General features: G+C 42.0%; 1 protein-coding gene across 1 annotated transcript; it reads left to right on the forward strand.

Annotated features, from left to right (window-relative positions):
- Positions 1-1736: 1736 nt before the first annotated feature.
- Positions 1737-17780, forward strand: LOC144719477 (ras-related protein Rab-34-like). Its single transcript, XM_078595428.1, has 11 exons — positions 1737-1867; positions 4078-4179; positions 5814-5905; positions 8484-8549; positions 9271-9372; positions 11368-11432; positions 12338-12389; positions 12557-12638; positions 12761-12851; positions 13642-13761; positions 14184-17780. Exons 2-11 carry the CDS (start codon positions 4108-4110, stop codon positions 14240-14242), a joined length of 801 nt encoding a protein of 266 aa, XP_078451554.1. The 5' UTR covers positions 1737-1867; positions 4078-4107; the 3' UTR covers positions 14243-17780.
- The last annotated feature ends 1394 nt before the right edge of the window (positions 17781-19174 follow it).

The raw sequence follows: 19174 nt of genomic DNA on the forward strand, positions 1-19174 counted from the left end.
ATATATGCCTACACACCCTACAAACAGCAGCAGAGTCAGTAGTATCTGCACACATGGGGGGGGGGGGGTGGAGCTGAGGGCATCGGTGGGGGCGACGGGCAAGGCGCAAAGCGCTGAGATGCCCTCCCTAGGACCCCTGCGGAGGGCAGCAGGAGGGCAGGAGGGCTTATCAAACAAATGGAAGTGATAACATTGTCAGCAGAAGGCAGTACAGAAGAGTATATTGCTGGGCGACAGTATCACGCCAACGTGCATACTCATATACCGAACCCGGCTCTGGTCAGTGTGGTGAAATATGGTCAAGTCACCCCGAAACGCCTTTCGTATAGATGAAAGAATTGTATTACTTTGTTGCTACCGGACACAAGTTTGTTAAACACTTCCAGAACGCCGTGGTGTTGGTGGGCTGTGTAAATTATCAGAATCTTTATTTAGACTGCAGAAGGAATCCGATGAGATATGAAGCTTTTTGTTTGTTTGTTTACAGATGCCCAGTATGGGCGTGTCGACAAGTCACGACAAACTATTCCAACAACACGATAGGAGTGAAAATAGAGAGAGAAAAAAGTAAGCAAGTCATAAAATGTTCATAAATGATTCCTTCATTAATTTGATAAGTTCGCTTTATCAAGCTTGGGCAGGGCAGCAAAAACAAGAACATGATAGCCCCAAGACCACACCAAGGTAAACACACAGTCACTCAATAAAATATACATTTTATAAGTGTTGCACACTCGAAATGAGGGACGTGGGCAGGTGCTCCAAATCGAGGGCAAGCACATTTATTTATTGTGGTTAATATTAATCTTGGGAAGAACAGCACCGTCACTCTGTAAAATGCAACAACACGTGTGTTACAACCAGCCTTGCTCCCGAGCCGCCATTCACCATGTGACTGGTATATCCGCGTGGTCATTCAATAACCCTGCCAGCCACCTACAGGCCCGACTCAGTCATCACATGCTGCTGTACACACATGCATTGATGCACTGCACAGCACATCAGGACTTTCACAGAACCACACTTTACTCCCTTGCTGCACAAGGACATTCTTAAAAGAGTGATCCATTCCTAATGTGCCACATAAGGGGCGACGTATTATCTGCTTCTTTATATAATTTCTTACGACTTATAATCCGGAATGTGTGTATGTTGGCACAGTAGGGGGCACAGGTGGTGCATCGTCGGCCACTCATCTCGCTCAGTCGACACATGGCACCTGCTGGGTCTGTCCCGTGACCTCCTGACACTTCACGTGGCCTCAACGTGCACCTAGCCTGGCACAAAGAGCCGTGGTGACGTCACCGCCACTTAGTGGCGAATGGCGGTTGTTGTTGTATATCAAGAGTAAGATTTGCATATTTTTTATGGAGAGAGAGAGAGAGAAAAACAATCTTTATTGGTGCGTCTTATAATCCGGTAATTCGTCATCGTGAAATATCTACGACACCGGTGACTTCATTCATCCGATGCGGGTGACGTCACCGCCAGTTGAATGCGGGGGGGGCGGGGCGTGTTTAAATAAATAACTCACGACCTACGATTTACATTTCCCAGCGCGGATAGTCGCGCAGCCCCACCCCCCCCCCCATATTGACCAATCAGCGAACGTTCTCCGCAACGCTCCAGCCAACCGCCGCGCAACTCGTCTCGCGCCACGGGCGACCAATCGGCGCGGGTCCCCGCACCGGTCTATGTTAGGGAATTGAAAGCCCCCCCCCACTTACCCCCCCCCGCGTGGTGCCCGCGTCGCTTCCTGGATACAGCGGCCGGCTGATTTCTCTCTTCTCGGGATTTAATTCGCGCTCAGCGACGACGACGACGACGCAGTTTCGACCATCGAAGTAACTTTATTTCGCCTGGAACGGTGAGTGCGAGCGGTGGAGTCGAGCGAGCGGAGACGCGGGAGGGGGGTTGACGCGCGGCCCACCTCTAGATCGACTCGGCCTTTAAAAAAATGTTTTTTTTTGGTTTTCTCTGCACTGTACCGGGCGCCCTTGTGGGGTTTTTTGTTTCGGTTTAAGTCGTCGAGGTCGCCCGCTGGATTGTGAGACAAAGGCGGCCCTGGGTTCGTGGTGCTCAATCACACACACGTGTGTGTGTGTGTCCTGGCAGCTCCTAGGGGAGCGGTAGTGTAGTGGCTAGCGCCACGAACACCCGGTGACAATGATCTCAACCGGTGCCCTGGGCCTCCCCTAGGTCGACTCGGCATCAAATGAGTACCCGGTGCGATGTTGTGAACATCGCCACTAGGGAGACAAAGGTGGCCGGGCGTGGTTCTGACCACAGCCGCGTCCCAACTTCTTCTGCACCGTTAACGGTCTTAATAGGTGCTCGCTAACATAATTTTAACCAACGTGTTTAAAGCCTGTATGGGAGATCTTAGTCTGTTATGTTTTCTTTGGACCGTGTGTGTCTTTGTACAGTATTCATGGTCATTGTTTGTGCGTGACCCGATGAGTTTGAAAGACTTGAGGTGGCATCGAGGTGCACCTAGCCTGGCACGGTCGCCACGGTACCACCAACCCCCACTTAATTGGGGAAAAAGATATCGTCAAACTAATCTTGTTCTTCAACATTGCGGGTTTGCCGATAAACCACGTCAGTGGTCGTGGTTTTATCTACGTGCCAAAGTTCTTATATCGGCTCTGTCGGATGGTGGAGGGTTATGGTTAATAACACTGGTCAACACACTTTTTCTGGCATAAGGTACTCCAACGGTTTTAAGGTAAATTTGGGGTGCTGATTCCAAATCTGGCATCAGTTTTTGTCTATCACATCAGGTTTTTGAGATATCAAATATTGCCTTTTCAATAAAAACTGCAGAAGAAAAATATTAAATAAATGTGGATATCTACATAAAATGATATTATATACACACTATCCTAAAAAATACAGTAGCATATTTTAACACGAAATCAGTCACTGACTCGCAACAACTTGCAATCATAAGTGACAGAGTTAATTTCGGGTAAAATCAATGAAAATGGGGTATGCCGATAGCATAAAAATGAGATGTGATAGAGCAAATCTGAGATCGGATTTGGAATCAGCACCCTGAAATTAGTCTAAAACAGCTGCAAAAGTCCAGGCCAGAAAAAAATGTTTTTTGTTGTTGACCAGTGTAATTATGGACATGACACCTACACGATCTTCCCCCAAAGAAACCATGAATCGTGTGCGTGTTAGTTGTGCAGCAGCTCGTGCAAAGTTCTATTAACCTTGGGGGGGGGAGGTGGGGATGTGGGTTCCGATTTATATCTGAAACTCGACCTTGTAACTTGGGCAAAAGCGGACGAAGGCGGGTCGGGGTCCAGGTGCTGCCCGCGAGGCCACGTGATCGGTAACAGCAGCACCGGTCCCCGCTGTCAAATAATACAAATAATACGACGATGGGGCCGAAAAGTGAGAACCCCAAGTAGAACTTCACGTACTCCTGAAGCCCTCCGTCCTGGCTAGCGGACGTAGGCATCGGCATTCGGTCCCCTGGGACGTGTGTGACACGTTGCTTCCGTGTCATCCCGTGACCACCGCAATAGTCGTGCAAATGTTGCAGGTAATACGATGATGGCGCAATGCCATCGAGGACTGCGTGAAGGATGTGTTGACGTTGTGCAAAGGGGGTGTACCTTGTACAGCTGTTTTGTTGAAATCTCGGATGTGTGGTGACGTGCTTGCGATGCGGTTTTTCTCTTGCTATGTTTAGCATCGTGTGTCAACCGTGGGTGGAATTCTTTTGTTTATATTTTTACATTTCTGCACACACGTTGGTTACTAAGCGGACACAACACATATAACGTCGGTGTGTGAGCTCAGCCACAGACATGAACCTCTTACGTGCGTGGTTGCTTCCGTCTTCACACACTTGGACTCAACACTCACTATATTTACATTGCATCATTCCGGACACCTGTCAAACTTTTGTTACTGCTGAGGTCAACTGAACGTCTCAAGGCTACTCGACTGTGTTTTATTATTATGGACATTGTTTGTGCTGATCACGTGCGCACGTTAAATATAGCATCATGCTGGGAATTGGTACATCTGTTTTTAATTGCGGTGTTCTCGTTTCCACAGGCTTTACCGGTAGACATCCAGTAAGACAAAATGAGCGTGAATTCTGCCAGGAATTTCATTCCGCCTGTGAGCAGGGATCGAATCATATCCAAGATGCCCAAGGTATGTGGAACGTGAAAAGACGACTTTTCAGTGAAGTGGTACACATTTTGAGTGTAAAATGAACTAGATTTGAAGCTTTTGTGACTGCAAGGATTCATACTCTTAGTTCTTTCGGTAAAGTCACGGCTTAATCGTATTTAATTAATTTACCCACCCAGCAGCATAACAAAAGGCGGCTTAATCCTAGCTACATATGCCATCTACATTACAAAGGCTCAGTTCCAGCAGCAGTAATTACCATCTCACAACTCCTCTCCCGCGGCCTTTCCTGGCTCCTTAACCAGTATATAAGGTCGTACCTCTTGGGACTTATCTCCACTTGATACAGAATTTTTGCTGTGACAGTTTCACCTGAAGACGGAAGCTTGTGTTGCCTCCGAAATGTCGTGATTTTATTGTTTTTATTGTTTTTATTTTTTATTAATTTTAATTTCATTTGTTACCTACGTGTCTTTACCGAAAGAACTAAGAGTATGTAAAATGAACTGTCTTCAATCTACAATACATTCAGGTCCATTTCGTATAATTCAATGTTCACGTCCAATATCTCCTGAGCAGTGTTAATGTGGATATATCGCTCAACACATTCATCGATAACGCTGTGGACTTAAAATGAAAAAGATTTAATAGGTGACGTTTTGGGAAATGGCCCTTCATAGCACATAAAGGCAAGAGAGATGGAGTGGATAATAAGAGTTGGAGCCTGCACTTTACACCACGGGGCTAATGAGAATCGATGAGCCCCCAAGGTTTCAAGTGCAGTCTCTTAACTCTTATTATATCCACTCTGTCAAGCGGCCTCTTTGTTCTATGAAGAAGGACCATTGCCCGTAATGTCGCCTATTATATATATTTTTCATCTTAAGGCCACAGGTTTATTGACAAATGTGTTGTTGTTTTGTTTTAATTATTCTTGAGCACGCACTGCCAATGTAGCATCAATTAATTTGGATCTGTATCTAGTATTTGCTGTACATTCTCTTACCGAATAATAGTTAATTTAACACATGTCGCTTCTGTAGTCGTGATTATGCAGTTTTCGGCAACACTGCGCTGTGAACCCAGCAACCTGGTTTTGATTCCTAGCAAAGGCTAACATCAGCACGTGATAGATTAACACTTTCCCATTCCGAGACATCTGCAAGTTGCCAGGTGGGTCCCACTGAATCTCGGAACACACAAGTGGTTAGCGGTAATTTTATTTAGAAGCATAGCGCCGTTGTTTTTAAAGACATTGTACTGAACGCAGAGAACTGTAGCGACACGACCGCACTCTATGATTGCTGGCACCAAATTGTGCCACACTTCCTCTCGCATGGCCTTGTGGGAGCCTCAGTACGTATTCCGACCTAAAGACGTACCGATAAAGTTATTAAATTTCAGTACGATGACGTACACGCACGTCATCGGAATGGCAAAGGGTTAAAAGTCCCTGGACACACCTTCCCCCTCCCGGCACTGACGAACATGAAGCCGGCACTAACCAGACCAGCATGGGGATGGATGTTCAACAACCCCCAATTGACCAAAAAAAATCTTGAGGTTGATTGACAAATGGCTGTAAATATGATTACTTTTTGACCTTGTGTGTGCTGTGCATTAATGTCTGTGATAATTTTTTCGTACAATTGCAGTGCTACACAGAGGATGCCTGCATTACCTCAAATCCGCAGTTCCATGCCAAGGTGAAAACTGCTTGCCAGGAGCACAGGACTGGCACAGTTGGGTGAGCCAAGCGCACAGGGAGAGCAGACTTGTGATCTCATCTTAGTCTAAACTTATATTCGGTTAGACAATGTAATGCAGATGTGAGCACTTCGGAGCAAGTCAAGTGTGCTTATGTAAATGTGTGCTTGTATCAGAAGCTTCCCTTTGCTTCCCTTCCCACTAGTGTATGGTAATGTAAGGATGTGTTACTTATAAGAGAACAATGTTTATATGAATCTTGATTTGAAGCTTTCGTGACTGCAGGAATCCATACTCTTTGGTTCTTTCGGTAAAGTCACGTAGGTAGAAAAAATTACTTTACCGAAAGAACCAAAGAGTAATGCTTATATTGGGTGTGCGTATATCCGCCTTCCACTGTACAATACAATTTGGATTTATGTAACGTGCATCTCAAAATGTTGTACAGTTGACGTACGGTTATTTATTTGCGTACAGTTGTGCAACGTGTACTCTATTTGCATAATTTAACATCTACAGTAACTGAATGGGGGGGGGGGAAATACATGCATCTAAAAAAATATAACATTCTTGCGTGTCAAATTAAGACTTGCACTGCTATGCAGTTGCCTCGTTGTCTTAACTGCTGTCCAGATTAAATTCTGGTGAGCTCGCGGCCGTCATACCAAGGCTGCGTGTGCACACAAGAATGAGGATGTCTTGGCATGCAACGTGGCCAGAGATTCTTGTTTCACTGTTGAAAATACACTTTTTTTTCCCCATATCAGCATTCCTGCTCCGAGAGTGACGTGTTTGTGAAATATGGTAGCAGTTTGTGCAAGCCTCCCTTTCAAGTTATCAACATTCCTTGGAGTTAAACGAGCAGCTGCTTTGGTTTTGCATTAAACAAGTGGTGCCCTGCGCTCCAAAGCATTTTGTCTGAAAGGACGTCAAATTAATGATGTAGTTTAATGTTGTACATCAACATAAGTAGTCGGGTGAAGCATTTTTAGAAGTTTGCTTGTGGACTGATGATACTTCTATAAATAAGGCAATCACTGCTGTACTCTCTAAAAGTCTACGTTCTTACAGCAACATTTTTTTTCCTCTGACATTAATGCAAACCAGATGTTCCGCATTGCCAGCCAGGGGCATGGCCCCTTGCTGGCTTTAGCAGCAAGGGAGTCTTGCATCACCATGAGCAACGGGTTGGGGGTAGGGAGGGGACATCTACTCTCTTGACGTTCTACTTCGGCAGTTTGAGATGTTATTACAATTTAGATGTTCTAAAATGTTTCATGGACATTGGGCGTGTAACCCGCACTTTTATGGAGTGACACCAAAGGTTTGAGGAACGTTTGAATAAAAGTGTCACTGCCTTTTACCTAATCACCTCATCTGCAACCGATCTTAGTCACCCGAAAGACTTAGAAGTTAAGCGTGAAAAAGGGCCTGGGTAGGAACTTGGATGGCTGCAGGTGACCAGGTCTTGCCAGGTGTTGTAGGTCTGTGGGCTGCAAGAGGTGTGACCAGGAGATGGCGGTGTTGAGCATCACCTTGCTTCTGTATACAGTATATACATAGTCTCCAGGTGAAAGTCAAACACTCTTTAATGTTATTGGTCTAACTTTCCAATGCAGGACCCACCTGAAAAATAATGTTGAGACTAAGTGAGGCTTCCCTGGGTTAACTGGTATTATTTGTCGGTGTGTTCATTTGTTTGACTGGTATTTTACATGGATTTCTATCTTTGTCTGTAGTCTGCATGAATGAACAGTTTTGAATAAAGCAGCAGTCCCCAACCTTCTTGGCACCAGGGACCGGTTTCGTCAGACAATTTTTTCACGGACCGGGGGGGGGGGGTCATTATTGGGTCTTTCCCCCTTTTCAAAGAAGCTCTCCAGCGACATTTGTTTTTTACTCATTTTGGCTACTAGGGGTTAGCAGCTTGTGGGCTCACCAAAACTGTGACTGAGACAAGTGCGCAGTGCGGGAAAGAGGCGCGGATGGAAGTGGTAAATAAAATAATGGGGGCAGGCAACGTGCAGACTCACCGCTCACCTCCTGCTGTGCGGCCCGGTTCCTAACAGTTTGGAGACCCCTGGAATAATGCCTCTGAGCTGGGCAGTACAGTGCATGTCAGTGGAAAAGGACACTTGTTTTTATTTGCCATTTGGGCAGATTTTAAAGCCACAGCAGATGTCTGCAAACATGCACTGTGTATTGTGAATCATTGTGGTCCCTGTTATGTAAAAAGCAGGAAGTTTGTTTTTAAAAAACATAACATATTTATATGTCCAACCCTTTTTCAATCCACTGCGTGATGAGGACCCCCCACCAAGCCTTGGGAGTTTAGTTGACCCGGATTCGTATCGCTGATCATTGTGGGTTCGTGAAAGTCGAGTACAACAATGGATTTCTATGCATCCTACCACTTAGTTCCGCCAGCCTATAACACCTGATGTTATGCATGGTGCTCGTCCCTTTGTAAACACCAACGACGCTCAAACGTGCTTATTTTCCAAATCTGATGAGATCCAGCACATTATGTAGCAATTGGTCATATGCATGATGTCTATTAAATTTTCACGAAGTAATTTTGCCAAGTATAAGCCGCTGCTGTGATCTGTACGTTACAGGTTGAAGATCTCCAAGGTGGTCGTTGTAGGTGATCTGGCAGTTGGCAAGACGTGTCTGATAAACAGGTACATTTTAATTATAAATTAAACATCATTGTATGCTCGCATACTTTTCACGTTCTTTTGAAATCCTTCATAGGGCCATGTGATACTCGTTTAGTTAGTGAAGTTAATTTGCTTAAAACGCATTTACTTTACATAAGTCATCACTTAAAATTTTTTTAACTATAACGCTGAAATCTAAAATTAATAAGGGCCTTCAGTTGAAATAGTTTGGAGTTGAACTTGCACGTTTTACGTATGACATTTTGCACCATATTACTTTTCCCTTTCCTGGCAGGTATTATATTTATCAATGTTGTCGATCGTGGCCATGTTCTCTAACACTCGGCATTATCTTCTTGGTTCTTTCGGTAAAGTCACGTAGAATGGAAATAATAAAAATAAAACATACTAAAATAATTCTCACGACGTTTCGGCCACAACGCAAGCAGCCGTCCTCAGGTGAAGAACAGGTCTGTCGAGAAGTCAGAGTCTGAATGAGGTCTGTCTTTTCGACAGACCTGTTCTTCACCTGAGGACGGCTGCTTGCGTTGTGGCCGAAACGTCGTGAGAATTATTTAATTATGTTTTATTTTTATTATTTTATTATTTCCATTCTACGTGACTTTACCGAAAGAACCAAGAAGATGAATCCCTGCAGTCACGAAAGCTTTAAATCGAAACTTGGCATTATGTCGCCCCATGCTTTAAAAATTCTTGTTGCGCTGGTTCTGTAATCTTGCAGGTTTTGTAAGGACACATTTGACAGAGACTACAAAGCCACCATTGGTGTGGACTTTGAAGTTGAGAGGTTTGAGATCTGTGGCGTTCCCTTCAGTCTACAGATGTAAGTCGGTGCCTTGGGAGTGAGAAATTTACTCATTTAGGTTTATGAAGTCCGTTAATAATTACCTTGCACCTTCATAAGACTTTGCCTTAGGCAGTCATGTTTTATAATCATGGATTTACGTAATGATTTTGTTTGAACATGCCCTTGTACTGTACGTGTGAAACTGCACATTTCATTTGAATACTTCCTTAACAATTACCGCAGTGGCATGTATATGTATATACCGATGTATTCCAATACATTTTATAGGGATGCTGCGTTTTGTGCAATGGTTAGAACATGAATCTTGCAATCCAGAGGTCACCAGTCCGATCACCTTGGTCAAACAATGGTGCAATATTCATAAAATCCCCTTGCCTGTGTCCAGCCAGCAGTATAAATGGGTACACTTCAGTTGGTCCATTGGTGGTTCACATGTGGTGGGGTAAAGTACGTGTCCAACCACCTCTTCGAATTGTCTATACAGCTTGGAAGAGTAGGCCAAATAACCTTTTGGAGGGGCACTCTAGAACTCCCTCTTGATAGATTCTCGTCAGCTGTGGCATCATTAAGCAATTGTGGGGCTATACACGTATGAAATCCTTGCGTTTGAAATTCTGTTTTAACATCAAATAAATGTATGTTCTTCATGCACACCAGCTGTAGATTCTCTGATAAAGTAATCTCTCTCTGTAAAACATGAGCAATGAGTGTCAACAATGGGCTTATATACTATGCCATTATTGATTTTCATGTTCAGCTACGCCAGTCACACTGCATCAATTCAGAATGTCAGTTGTGCCAGGTGATGACGGGATTTAATCCACTTTGTAAAGTATTTCATCCCTCCGGTGCTTCTGTGAGGATTACTGCTTCCCTACAAGGGATGCCCATCCCCACAGGAAGAGTACACTTTCAAAATTTGCCGTGGCTGGTATATTTAACATTTTATAGAAAAAACTATCCGTAATGTTGGAACATGCTAGCAAATAATTGCGGGTAATATCACAGGTTCGTAAACATATTCTTTATAACAATGAGCACTGGCGTTGCCCTCCGGTATTATGATTGTACAGCGCTTTGTGACTCCACTGCTCGATGAAGGCCTTCACGTGCCATTTTGGTCATTGAGGTCCTTTAACCATATTTCACCGTGCTGCTCAGTGCGGATTGGTAAAAGTTTGGAGCATTTATGTGGGAGCACAAAAGTACAGGACTATATATATATATATTGCTGCACTGCTCTCTGCTGCCCACAATGTGTAGCCCCCACACATCCTATTACACCTCTTGTGTGTGGCGGTCACCCATCTAAGCAGAGTCCAGGCTCAGGTCAGCTTAGCTTCTGAGAACTGAAGCTCTGGCACATTTCTGGGAGATTTGGTCGTAGATCTTACAATATTACTGAGCAGATTTTGGATGTGTCCGCATGTTGCTGCCTCCAGTAGAAAACATATTAACCTTGAGGTCCAGGTGTTCTTTCTGCGGTACATTTTCAATAAAACCTTTTGCAGTTAAAACCATCTCCACTCGGCCGATTATATTTTTTTACCATGGTTTCGTGTTTTATATTTGTAGCGTGTAAACTTGTCATAAAAAAAAATTTGTTGTTGAAATGAAAAGGCAGCTACTGTGCGAGTAGTATTCCTAGTTTTGCTCCGTAAAATGTATATGTGGGGTGCCCGACAACTTTATCGCCTGGTAAACAGGAGGTCGTGGGTTCTATCCCAACCCTGACGCCTGTATATTTGGAGTTGGCGTGTTCTCTCTCCCCATGATCGCGTGGATTTTTCTCCAGGTCCGCCACTTTTTCTCTCCACATTTATAAACAACATCACACGTTTAGAGTGTTTGCTATACATTTACACGTGATAAGCCACTTTGTTGAGCTATCGTTTGTGGCCAGGTTGCTTCTGAAAAAGATATGTATAGTTCAGTGAGCCTTACCTAGTACAATAAGATGCATTGTTATTGCAAAAACAAACCAAATGTTTTTTGTTTTGTTAAATTCAGATGGGACACAGCCGGACAGGAACGATTCAAATGCATTGCTGCTGCCTATTACAGAGGGGCACAAGGTTTGTGTGCCTTTATTCACACTTTATTGTGTAAAAGCACTCTTCCATCACAGGATTGCTACAGTCGAGAGTGGCGAAACCCATTGCCAGTGGGCTATATCTAACCCACGACTTCATTTAATGCAACCCGCAGCCACATGAAGCACACCACTTTGAAACGGCTAACAAACTATATAAAGTGGTCCGTGCAAGTATGGTCTAGAACTGTGACGTGACATTGTGTTAACTTAAAGAAAGCGGGCACAGGCATTGTTAGTGCAATAGTGGTGAGCCCTAATTATTTGCGTCGTTGAATAACGCATAAGTGTGTCTGTTCATGTGGGGCCGACCAAAGGTACTTTGATGCCATATTCAGCGCTCTGTAATGAAAAGGTTGCTCACTCCTGGCTTAGGCATTCACAATGCAAGTATTTAATTGTTTTGAGGCTGAGCTGTAGCCAGCACATGACCTTTGCTCCATTTACTCACATGTTGAGCTACATTTGCAGGGAGTCTAATAACTGTCATTCACGAAGTGATTGAGAAAGTTAGGTTGATAAGTGGTTGGCTGAATGTTTTGGTACTTTAGTAGCATTAGAAATAATGTGCATCGTATTCTTATCAAAGAATAGCATTTTGCCCAGTGAAAAAATCAATGCATTACCTAAGCATTTTAGTCTTGACTGAAGAGCAATACTTGTTCCCATGTTCTCGTCATCTGTATGCTGAGTGATCTGAAGAAGGGCCATCGCTGTAAACATCGCCTATTATATATATTTTCCTTTTAAAGGTCACGGGTGTTATGGACGAATGTGAAGTTTTTTTAAAATTATATGTACCCATTAAATATTTCCACCTTGCTTTCTATTGATTAAATATTGTTGCTCCAAAGTTTTTTGTTTTTAACAAATGTCTCTCCATTGCAGTTGTGCTGGTTGTCTTTGATTTGGCGGATATCGAAAGCCTTGATCATGCTAAGTAAGTGCAACTCGCCATCTGCATTATTTTATCCACGTGTGTTGAGCTTCTTTCGCACCGTACGAAGCCAACCGTGCTAATCGGAGGTGCCCGTTCTAAATATGTTTTCAGAGGCTTTGCTTTGCCCCGACTGCTACTCACTCCACTTCTGCTCTTCCTCTTCACAGACAGTGGCTGAAGGATGCGATGAAAGAGAATGACCCTGATTCTGTGCTGGTGTTTTTGGTGGGGACCAAAAAGGATTTATTGGTAAGTGTAACGTTTCCTAAATAATGGAGAAATGTAGGCTTGAGATAAATACATCAATCAGACGGGTGTGCGCGAGTTGTGTTGTTGAGAATTGATTTTCCGTCTCCTCTGTCTCCCCGCAGTCTGAGGGTCAGTGTTCACGTGTCGAGAGCGACGCCATTAAAATAGCCAAGGAAATGAAGGCTGAATACTGGTCTGTTTCTGCAAAAACAGGCAAGTCCGTTACAAAGCAGAGAACACACGTCGCTTAAAAAAATGTATCTTATCGGGTCATTTCTCGTGCAATTTTTGTATACAGTGAAATGCCCTATCTTGCGGTGATGTTGGGGGCGCTAACACTGGATTTGGTTATTTGTGACTCTCCGTAAATGCAATCCTAACTACAAAATGAATTGTAGGATTATCCTCCATTAAATGTGGATTAAAGGATTATTTTTTTTATACAACTCTTTAAGTCTGAAAAAAGTGCACATAACAGGATACATTAAATGCCTCTGACAGAGTTCCGCCAATGTCTGGGCATTTTGCCTATACTGCAGGCCATATATTGGATTTGTGGGCATGCCTCTATCTTGAATAAGTAGGCACATCTGAAACAGCGGGAGGGACCTTGCCTTTAACATCTTGCACTTTTACCAGCATTGGTTCAAGCAAGCCTGGCTGCTGATGAGACTGTCGAAATCGGTCCACAGTTTTTATTGTATTGAATCAATGCTGCTGAAGTTATGCATTCCCAGAAGGCCTTGTGGTTGATGGGAAGAAAAAAATATACTTTTATTTTTCTTTATGTGGTTGGACATATATGAAGAATATATATTATCTGAATTTTTATTTTGATGCAGATGATGAGATTGGGTTAGCTGCATTATTTTATTCGTGCAAAAATGTACTGCTGTCAGGTTCATGTGCGCATCCACTGTGGGCCACTGTGAGAAAAAAAGAGCAGATAATTGGGTCATGGTAAAGAGACGTTTCACGCGTTAATTAACTTTCTATTTTGCAGGAGATGGCATTAAAGACTTTTTCTTCCGCATTGCGGCGCAAGCGTTTGAGGACTGCCTACTCAAAGAGCTGGAGAGACCACAAGCACCGTCAGCAAAAATAGGAGGCGGAGATTTTGTCAGTAAGTGGTCACTCTTGTGCAACGCGTTTGAGAGCAAATTGTTCAATATTCTCACATTCCTGCTCGAAATATGTTTATGCATGAGCTGTGTTCGTCATCAAGATGATCCAGTATGGAAAAGAAGCTGCGCATTAAGTTGTGTTGCTTTTCTGGACCTACTCGATTGAAAATCGGCTGCGTTGATCAAACGGTTTCTCAAAACTTGGAAGATGCAGATCAGAGCAAAATCTACATTTGAAAATAGTAATGTTTTTGCTTTTTTCTGGACAGTTATCCGTCGGCTTTCACACTGTTAATCACAACCGAAGACAAAAATACATGTCAGAAAGCGTTGCAGAATTCATGTGGCGTGCGTGATTTTTTCAAACTTGTTTTCTTTTGTGTTTCATTCCCCCTTTATCATTTTTTGTTGCCTTTTGCAGAGGTCGACCGGAGTAATGCGAATGTCTATGATGAAGCCAATCAAAAGAAATGCTGCTAACATTACAAAACGTTCTCAGACTGTGAGCTGCGAACTCACTCAACGCAGACCTTAAAAGATCACGGTTAAGGGAATAGTCAGGGTGTTTTTTTTCAATAATTATTAACCTGACATGTGTTATTCCTGCACAGTAATTAATTGACCAAGGGGATTACTACTATCCTAAAGAACAGTCATACCGAGTAATGTTATTTATCTGTAGAATCTGAAACTGTCTTAGCAACAAAATTGCACTTTTTTAAAATGCCGCTTTACAATAACAAACAGTGGAATGTAAGTTCACAGCCTGTAAGCTAATTTTTTTATTAGTGCTCTACTTAAGGTTTGTTCTGTTTTAGACTTTTTCTCTTAATAATGGTTAATCAAACTCACTTGACCTGCAATAATTGCCACTAAGTGTCATGTATGGGATAATTGTGGAAAAGTAATGTCCAGTACTTTAATTATGGGTATTGTAGCAGCAATGGATTTATTAATAAATGTGTGCTCGCTTTTTGATATTTACTCTAGCTAATGTGAATGCTGCAATATATATATGCCTTACATTATCATGAACATTCACACTTAAACAGTCGTTTTGTGTATAAAAGTGGCTGCATGAATATTTGGATATTTAAACCAGGTGAGAACCACTGAGACTAATATTCTCAAGGGAGACCTGGGGTAGAAAAACCATAGCGAAATATTCATAGTTTTTATTTTACCAGGTAAGATCCGCTGAGCTTATACAGCTCTTTTTCAGAAGTGACCTGGCCACAAATGATAGCTCAACGAAGTGGCTCATTATGTGGAAATTATAGCAGCCAAATACTCTAAATATAAAAGCACATGCCATCCAACTTTACTTTTACAAAAAAAATGGCATCTAGAAACGTGCAAAATTCTAAATGCTTCAAGTAAACTTCGCGACAATGTTCTGAAATAGCATAGTAATAATAACTAGATTATATTCGGTACGGAAATAATAAGAATGCTGTTGTCACTTAAAGCGTTCACGTAAAACTTTTTTAAATCAAAGTTACCACGTCTTAAAATAGCACAAGTGTGGGAAAAATGTGCACAGCATTGCATTATTTTTAATAACCATTATCATTGTGACAAATCTTAACTAGCAATAAGATCAAAATCTCATGCGACATCAATGCTGTTGATAGCTGCAGTTCTCAAACAGACCCTGCAGAGATAATTGCCTTAAGTGTTTAATTCAAAACACCTTTCACAAAGCCTTTATTTGGTAACGATTGTGCGGAATGTTAGTTGCCAGTAAAGCAATTTACAGACGCATCGTATGAACGGGACCCTTACCATAAGACGTTTTAATTCTTCAAATGCTCCCTGTGTATAATCAACCATTCCAATTACAGTGACACGCCTGTGTAGTCACACTGGTCTTTAGTAAATACATGTTTATTGAGTCACAATTGAACAGGAATAACTTTGAATTGAAGTCCAACTTTTGGTTGCTCTGTTAAAGCCTGAATTGTGAATAGCATTTATAGCGCTAACGATTTGATTAATTTCATCACGATTTGACGTGATTCAATTGAAGATTTGTTTTCTTAACGCATAAAATATTTGTGTTTGAGTGGTCACATGAACCAATTACATGCAACATATACAATAAAAAAGTCTGTTCTTGCACTCACAAATCGATGCTTGATTGGTATTCAGCACCCATTGAGTGTTTTTGCAGTCTTTTCTGACTTTTGAAAGTGCCTAGCAGAAATGAGAAACGCAAGGTACCTTCTATTGTGCAGTGGCATAAGCTGGTCTTTAGTAAATATGGACTTATAACGTGGTAAACGTTTTATTTGTATCTTTGGCCCGATGCTTATGGTATGCGCTTACCGGCATTGTCAAAGAAAAAGGTTTTGGCAGGCGAGTGGCAATCTAAACACTTTGCTAAAATACTAAGTAATCGGTGACCTTCAGGAGTAACTGTACTTAAATAAATAGTTTTTTTGAGCAATGGTCAATTGTCATAACTGATTACGTGTTTGAAAATAACCTTTCCGATTTAAATGTCAGCTATGTTGCAGAAGTTACTGACTCGGTTATATCGTCAGCAACATGATTATCGCTTATTATTTTGCCCCATTCAGAATGCCAGTGTAACTGTTAAATCTGTCATACATATGTGTGGATTCTTAAGCTGAAGTTGGGCACATGCATTGCACATTAACTTGACATTTTCTTGACGTTAAAAAGAAAAAAAAATCAACAATGCTCAACTTATATTTGGAAGATGGGACACGAATTCTACTTCAAGAGTAAACTTGTCATGTGGTGCATGCTTCGTGTGCGCCTCTAGTGTAGTGCAATATCTGTATAGACGTTTTCTTCCATATATCCTTGTATTTGCTCGAAGCTAACTCTGATGCATTATTGTTCCAGTGGCCATATGGTTACACAAATTGTCCTTGCCAGCTGTGAGTTGTATTCCAGACAAAATCGACCCTCGCTTTTTGTTATCCATTTTTTGTATCAATTAAATGAAGTTTACAACCAGTAACTTAACAGACTCGGGATAAGTATGGTACAGTCACGTTCACCACAGTGCTCGTACTAGCTCACGTTGATCAGTCTACATTTATGGACCCTGACATTTCGGCCAGGGTCAAACCCATTTATCCCAGAGTTTGTCCTTCTAAAACATGATTATTAATTAATGTTTGCTTAAGAAGACGTGTTTTTTTTTAATGATCGCCCTCTGCAGAAACTTTGGCCCACCATAGGAATGTTGTTTTTAATTCGATCTTAATGTAACAAAGTTTTAAAAGGGGAATAACTGAAAAGCCCTGCAAAGGAAATACATTTAATCAGCGGTGATTTAACAAAGATTGTTGCAAGGTATGTCGTGGGGACACTGGTAAGAATCAGAATGTTTATCGTGGAGAAATACAATCTATGATGCTGTTTTTCAGTAGGGGCGGGTCAGAAAGTTGACATTTATTCAAATGAGTCACCTTTGCGAAACTCCTTAAACTCCTTATGTATAGTAGTGTGCAAATGTACAACATTCTTTGCCTAAGTGACCTACCAATTTCTAACATTCCAAGACTTGTGGTCTTTTACGTGTGTAGACATATATTATATTCTTATAAACTTGGTGTAAACAGGGAACATTGCGCCATATGAGAGGCAGAGGACATGAATGAAAATCTGCTGGACCTAATTGTAATGTTTCTTTATGGAATAACATTCTATCAGTCATCCATGCTATTTGAAGTGGCATGATTTGTTTCTGCAATATAATTGTAATTCACGGCATAATTGTGTTTAGGTTTACAATATATTTTCATAGGAATTACAGAGTAGTGTTAACCTGTATAGATATGTTTTTGTATAGTGGCATTGTTCTAATATTGCAGTGTCCATAGAGTAACGGCAAACATTCCGTCATTGTTATTTGCAAAGATTATTGTCCCTTGTTTTTTTTCTGGTACGTACGTCCAAATTAAAATTCTTGTTTGAATTGTTTCATATCACCATGTAACCTTACATTTTTCTGCATTTGTATTAAAATGTTTTGTAAAAAGTGAGATTCATGCTTGTTTTTTTTTATATTGCCATTGTCAGAAATCATTGTTCGATATGATGAATGCACAAGGCACGTTTCTTATCGGAACATTCCTGAAGAACTACATATATTACAATTAGAATTTATACTTAGAGCTATTGCATGCAACTGTAACCAGAGACTTGATAAACAATGGCCGGTTCGAAATAATTTCGCACCTCTGATGAGCATGGTTGCCTCTGTCCGGTGCAAAGTAAGTTATACATACAATTCTATCCCAAGATGCTGTTCCCGAAAGGCAACAGCGGAGGAAATTGTCAATTGGAATACGAGCTAGTTAATGCGTCTGCTTTATATTTCGTGACACGACCGTGCACACTGTTACAAACCAAGTCAGTGCTTAGTTATTTGAACTGAGTCTAGGCCTCCCGTAGGTCGACTCGGCCTCAAATGAGTACCTGGCGAGGTCGTAAAATAGTGGCACTTGGGGAGACGGGCAAGCGCAGCGCCAGACGTAACACCCCCTCCCTCGTGTGCTGTGCCAGTATTCATAGGCGCTCGCTAACAGCACGTGCCCCAACAGGCTTTGTGGACTCCACAGGGGGATCGTTTTGTTTGGACATTTCCTTCCACGTGGAACGATGTGCTTTCTGGCCTGGCCTGTCTGGCACAAATGTGTGAAGAACTGTGGGTATTCTTGTAGACGTAACCAGTAAAGCTGTGTGCACGACTTCAAATGCCCCTTATTTTCAATTGATGTATTTTAAATGGCATTTTAGTTTTGTGTTTTACATTACAATGGCATTATTTTGTAAGGAAAATACGTTTTTCATACCTGCATCCCTTTCATAACTTAACATCTACGCGACTTTACCGAAAGAACCAAAGAATATCAACTTAACATCCCAGTGTTCACTTTTTAAACGCATAGTAACATGGCCACTAGAGGGCACCGGTGGTCGATGGAATTCGCCACACCAATGTTGCATTGTGCAATAGTTTCATTGTCTTCTTATTCGTCATCGATTCCTGCAAGGATTTTTGCCACGGTATACTTCCCAGGTGAACCACAGCGATGCTGTGACTAAATAATTTTCGATTCGGCTATTTATTTTCGAACCGGCCGTTGTGTATCAAGTCTGATCAAATGTAAACTCGTAAAGTTACCCTCGGAGTAAATGAACAACAGTGATTAAGTACAAACTTTCCAAATACTGTACTGTATAGCTATTGCATCCATGCAGGGTATGCTAAAGTACTGTGCATGTGAATGTCCTTTTCAAGTTACATTTGTTGCGTATTATAAATGCATTAATGTTTGAATGACAGTGTTCAGACCATTTATCAATCCACTGCTTTGGGAGCGTCCTCATGCCATCCCTATCATGGGGGTGATGTGAACACTTCATTAT

Source organism: Lampetra planeri, chromosome 6, assembly GCF_965212315.1.
Source record: "Lampetra planeri chromosome 6, kcLamPlan1.2.h2, whole genome shotgun sequence".
Classification (NCBI taxonomy): Eukaryota; Metazoa; Chordata; class Hyperoartia; order Petromyzontiformes; family Petromyzontidae; genus Lampetra; species Lampetra planeri.

Excerpts from the sequence above, each read along its gene's own strand:
- LOC144719477 (XM_078595428.1), top strand. The coding sequence starts at position 4,108 with ATGAGCGTGAATTCTGCCAGGAATTTCATTCCGCCTGTGAGCAGGGAT. Across the intron at positions 4,180-5,813 it reads TCATATCCAAGATGCCCAAG|TGCTACACAGAGGATGCCTG; the intron begins GTATGTGGAACG and ends GTACAATTGCAG. Across the intron at positions 9,373-11,367 it reads GTTCCCTTCAGTCTACAGAT|ATGGGACACAGCCGGACAGG; the intron begins GTAAGTCGGTGC and ends TGTTAAATTCAG.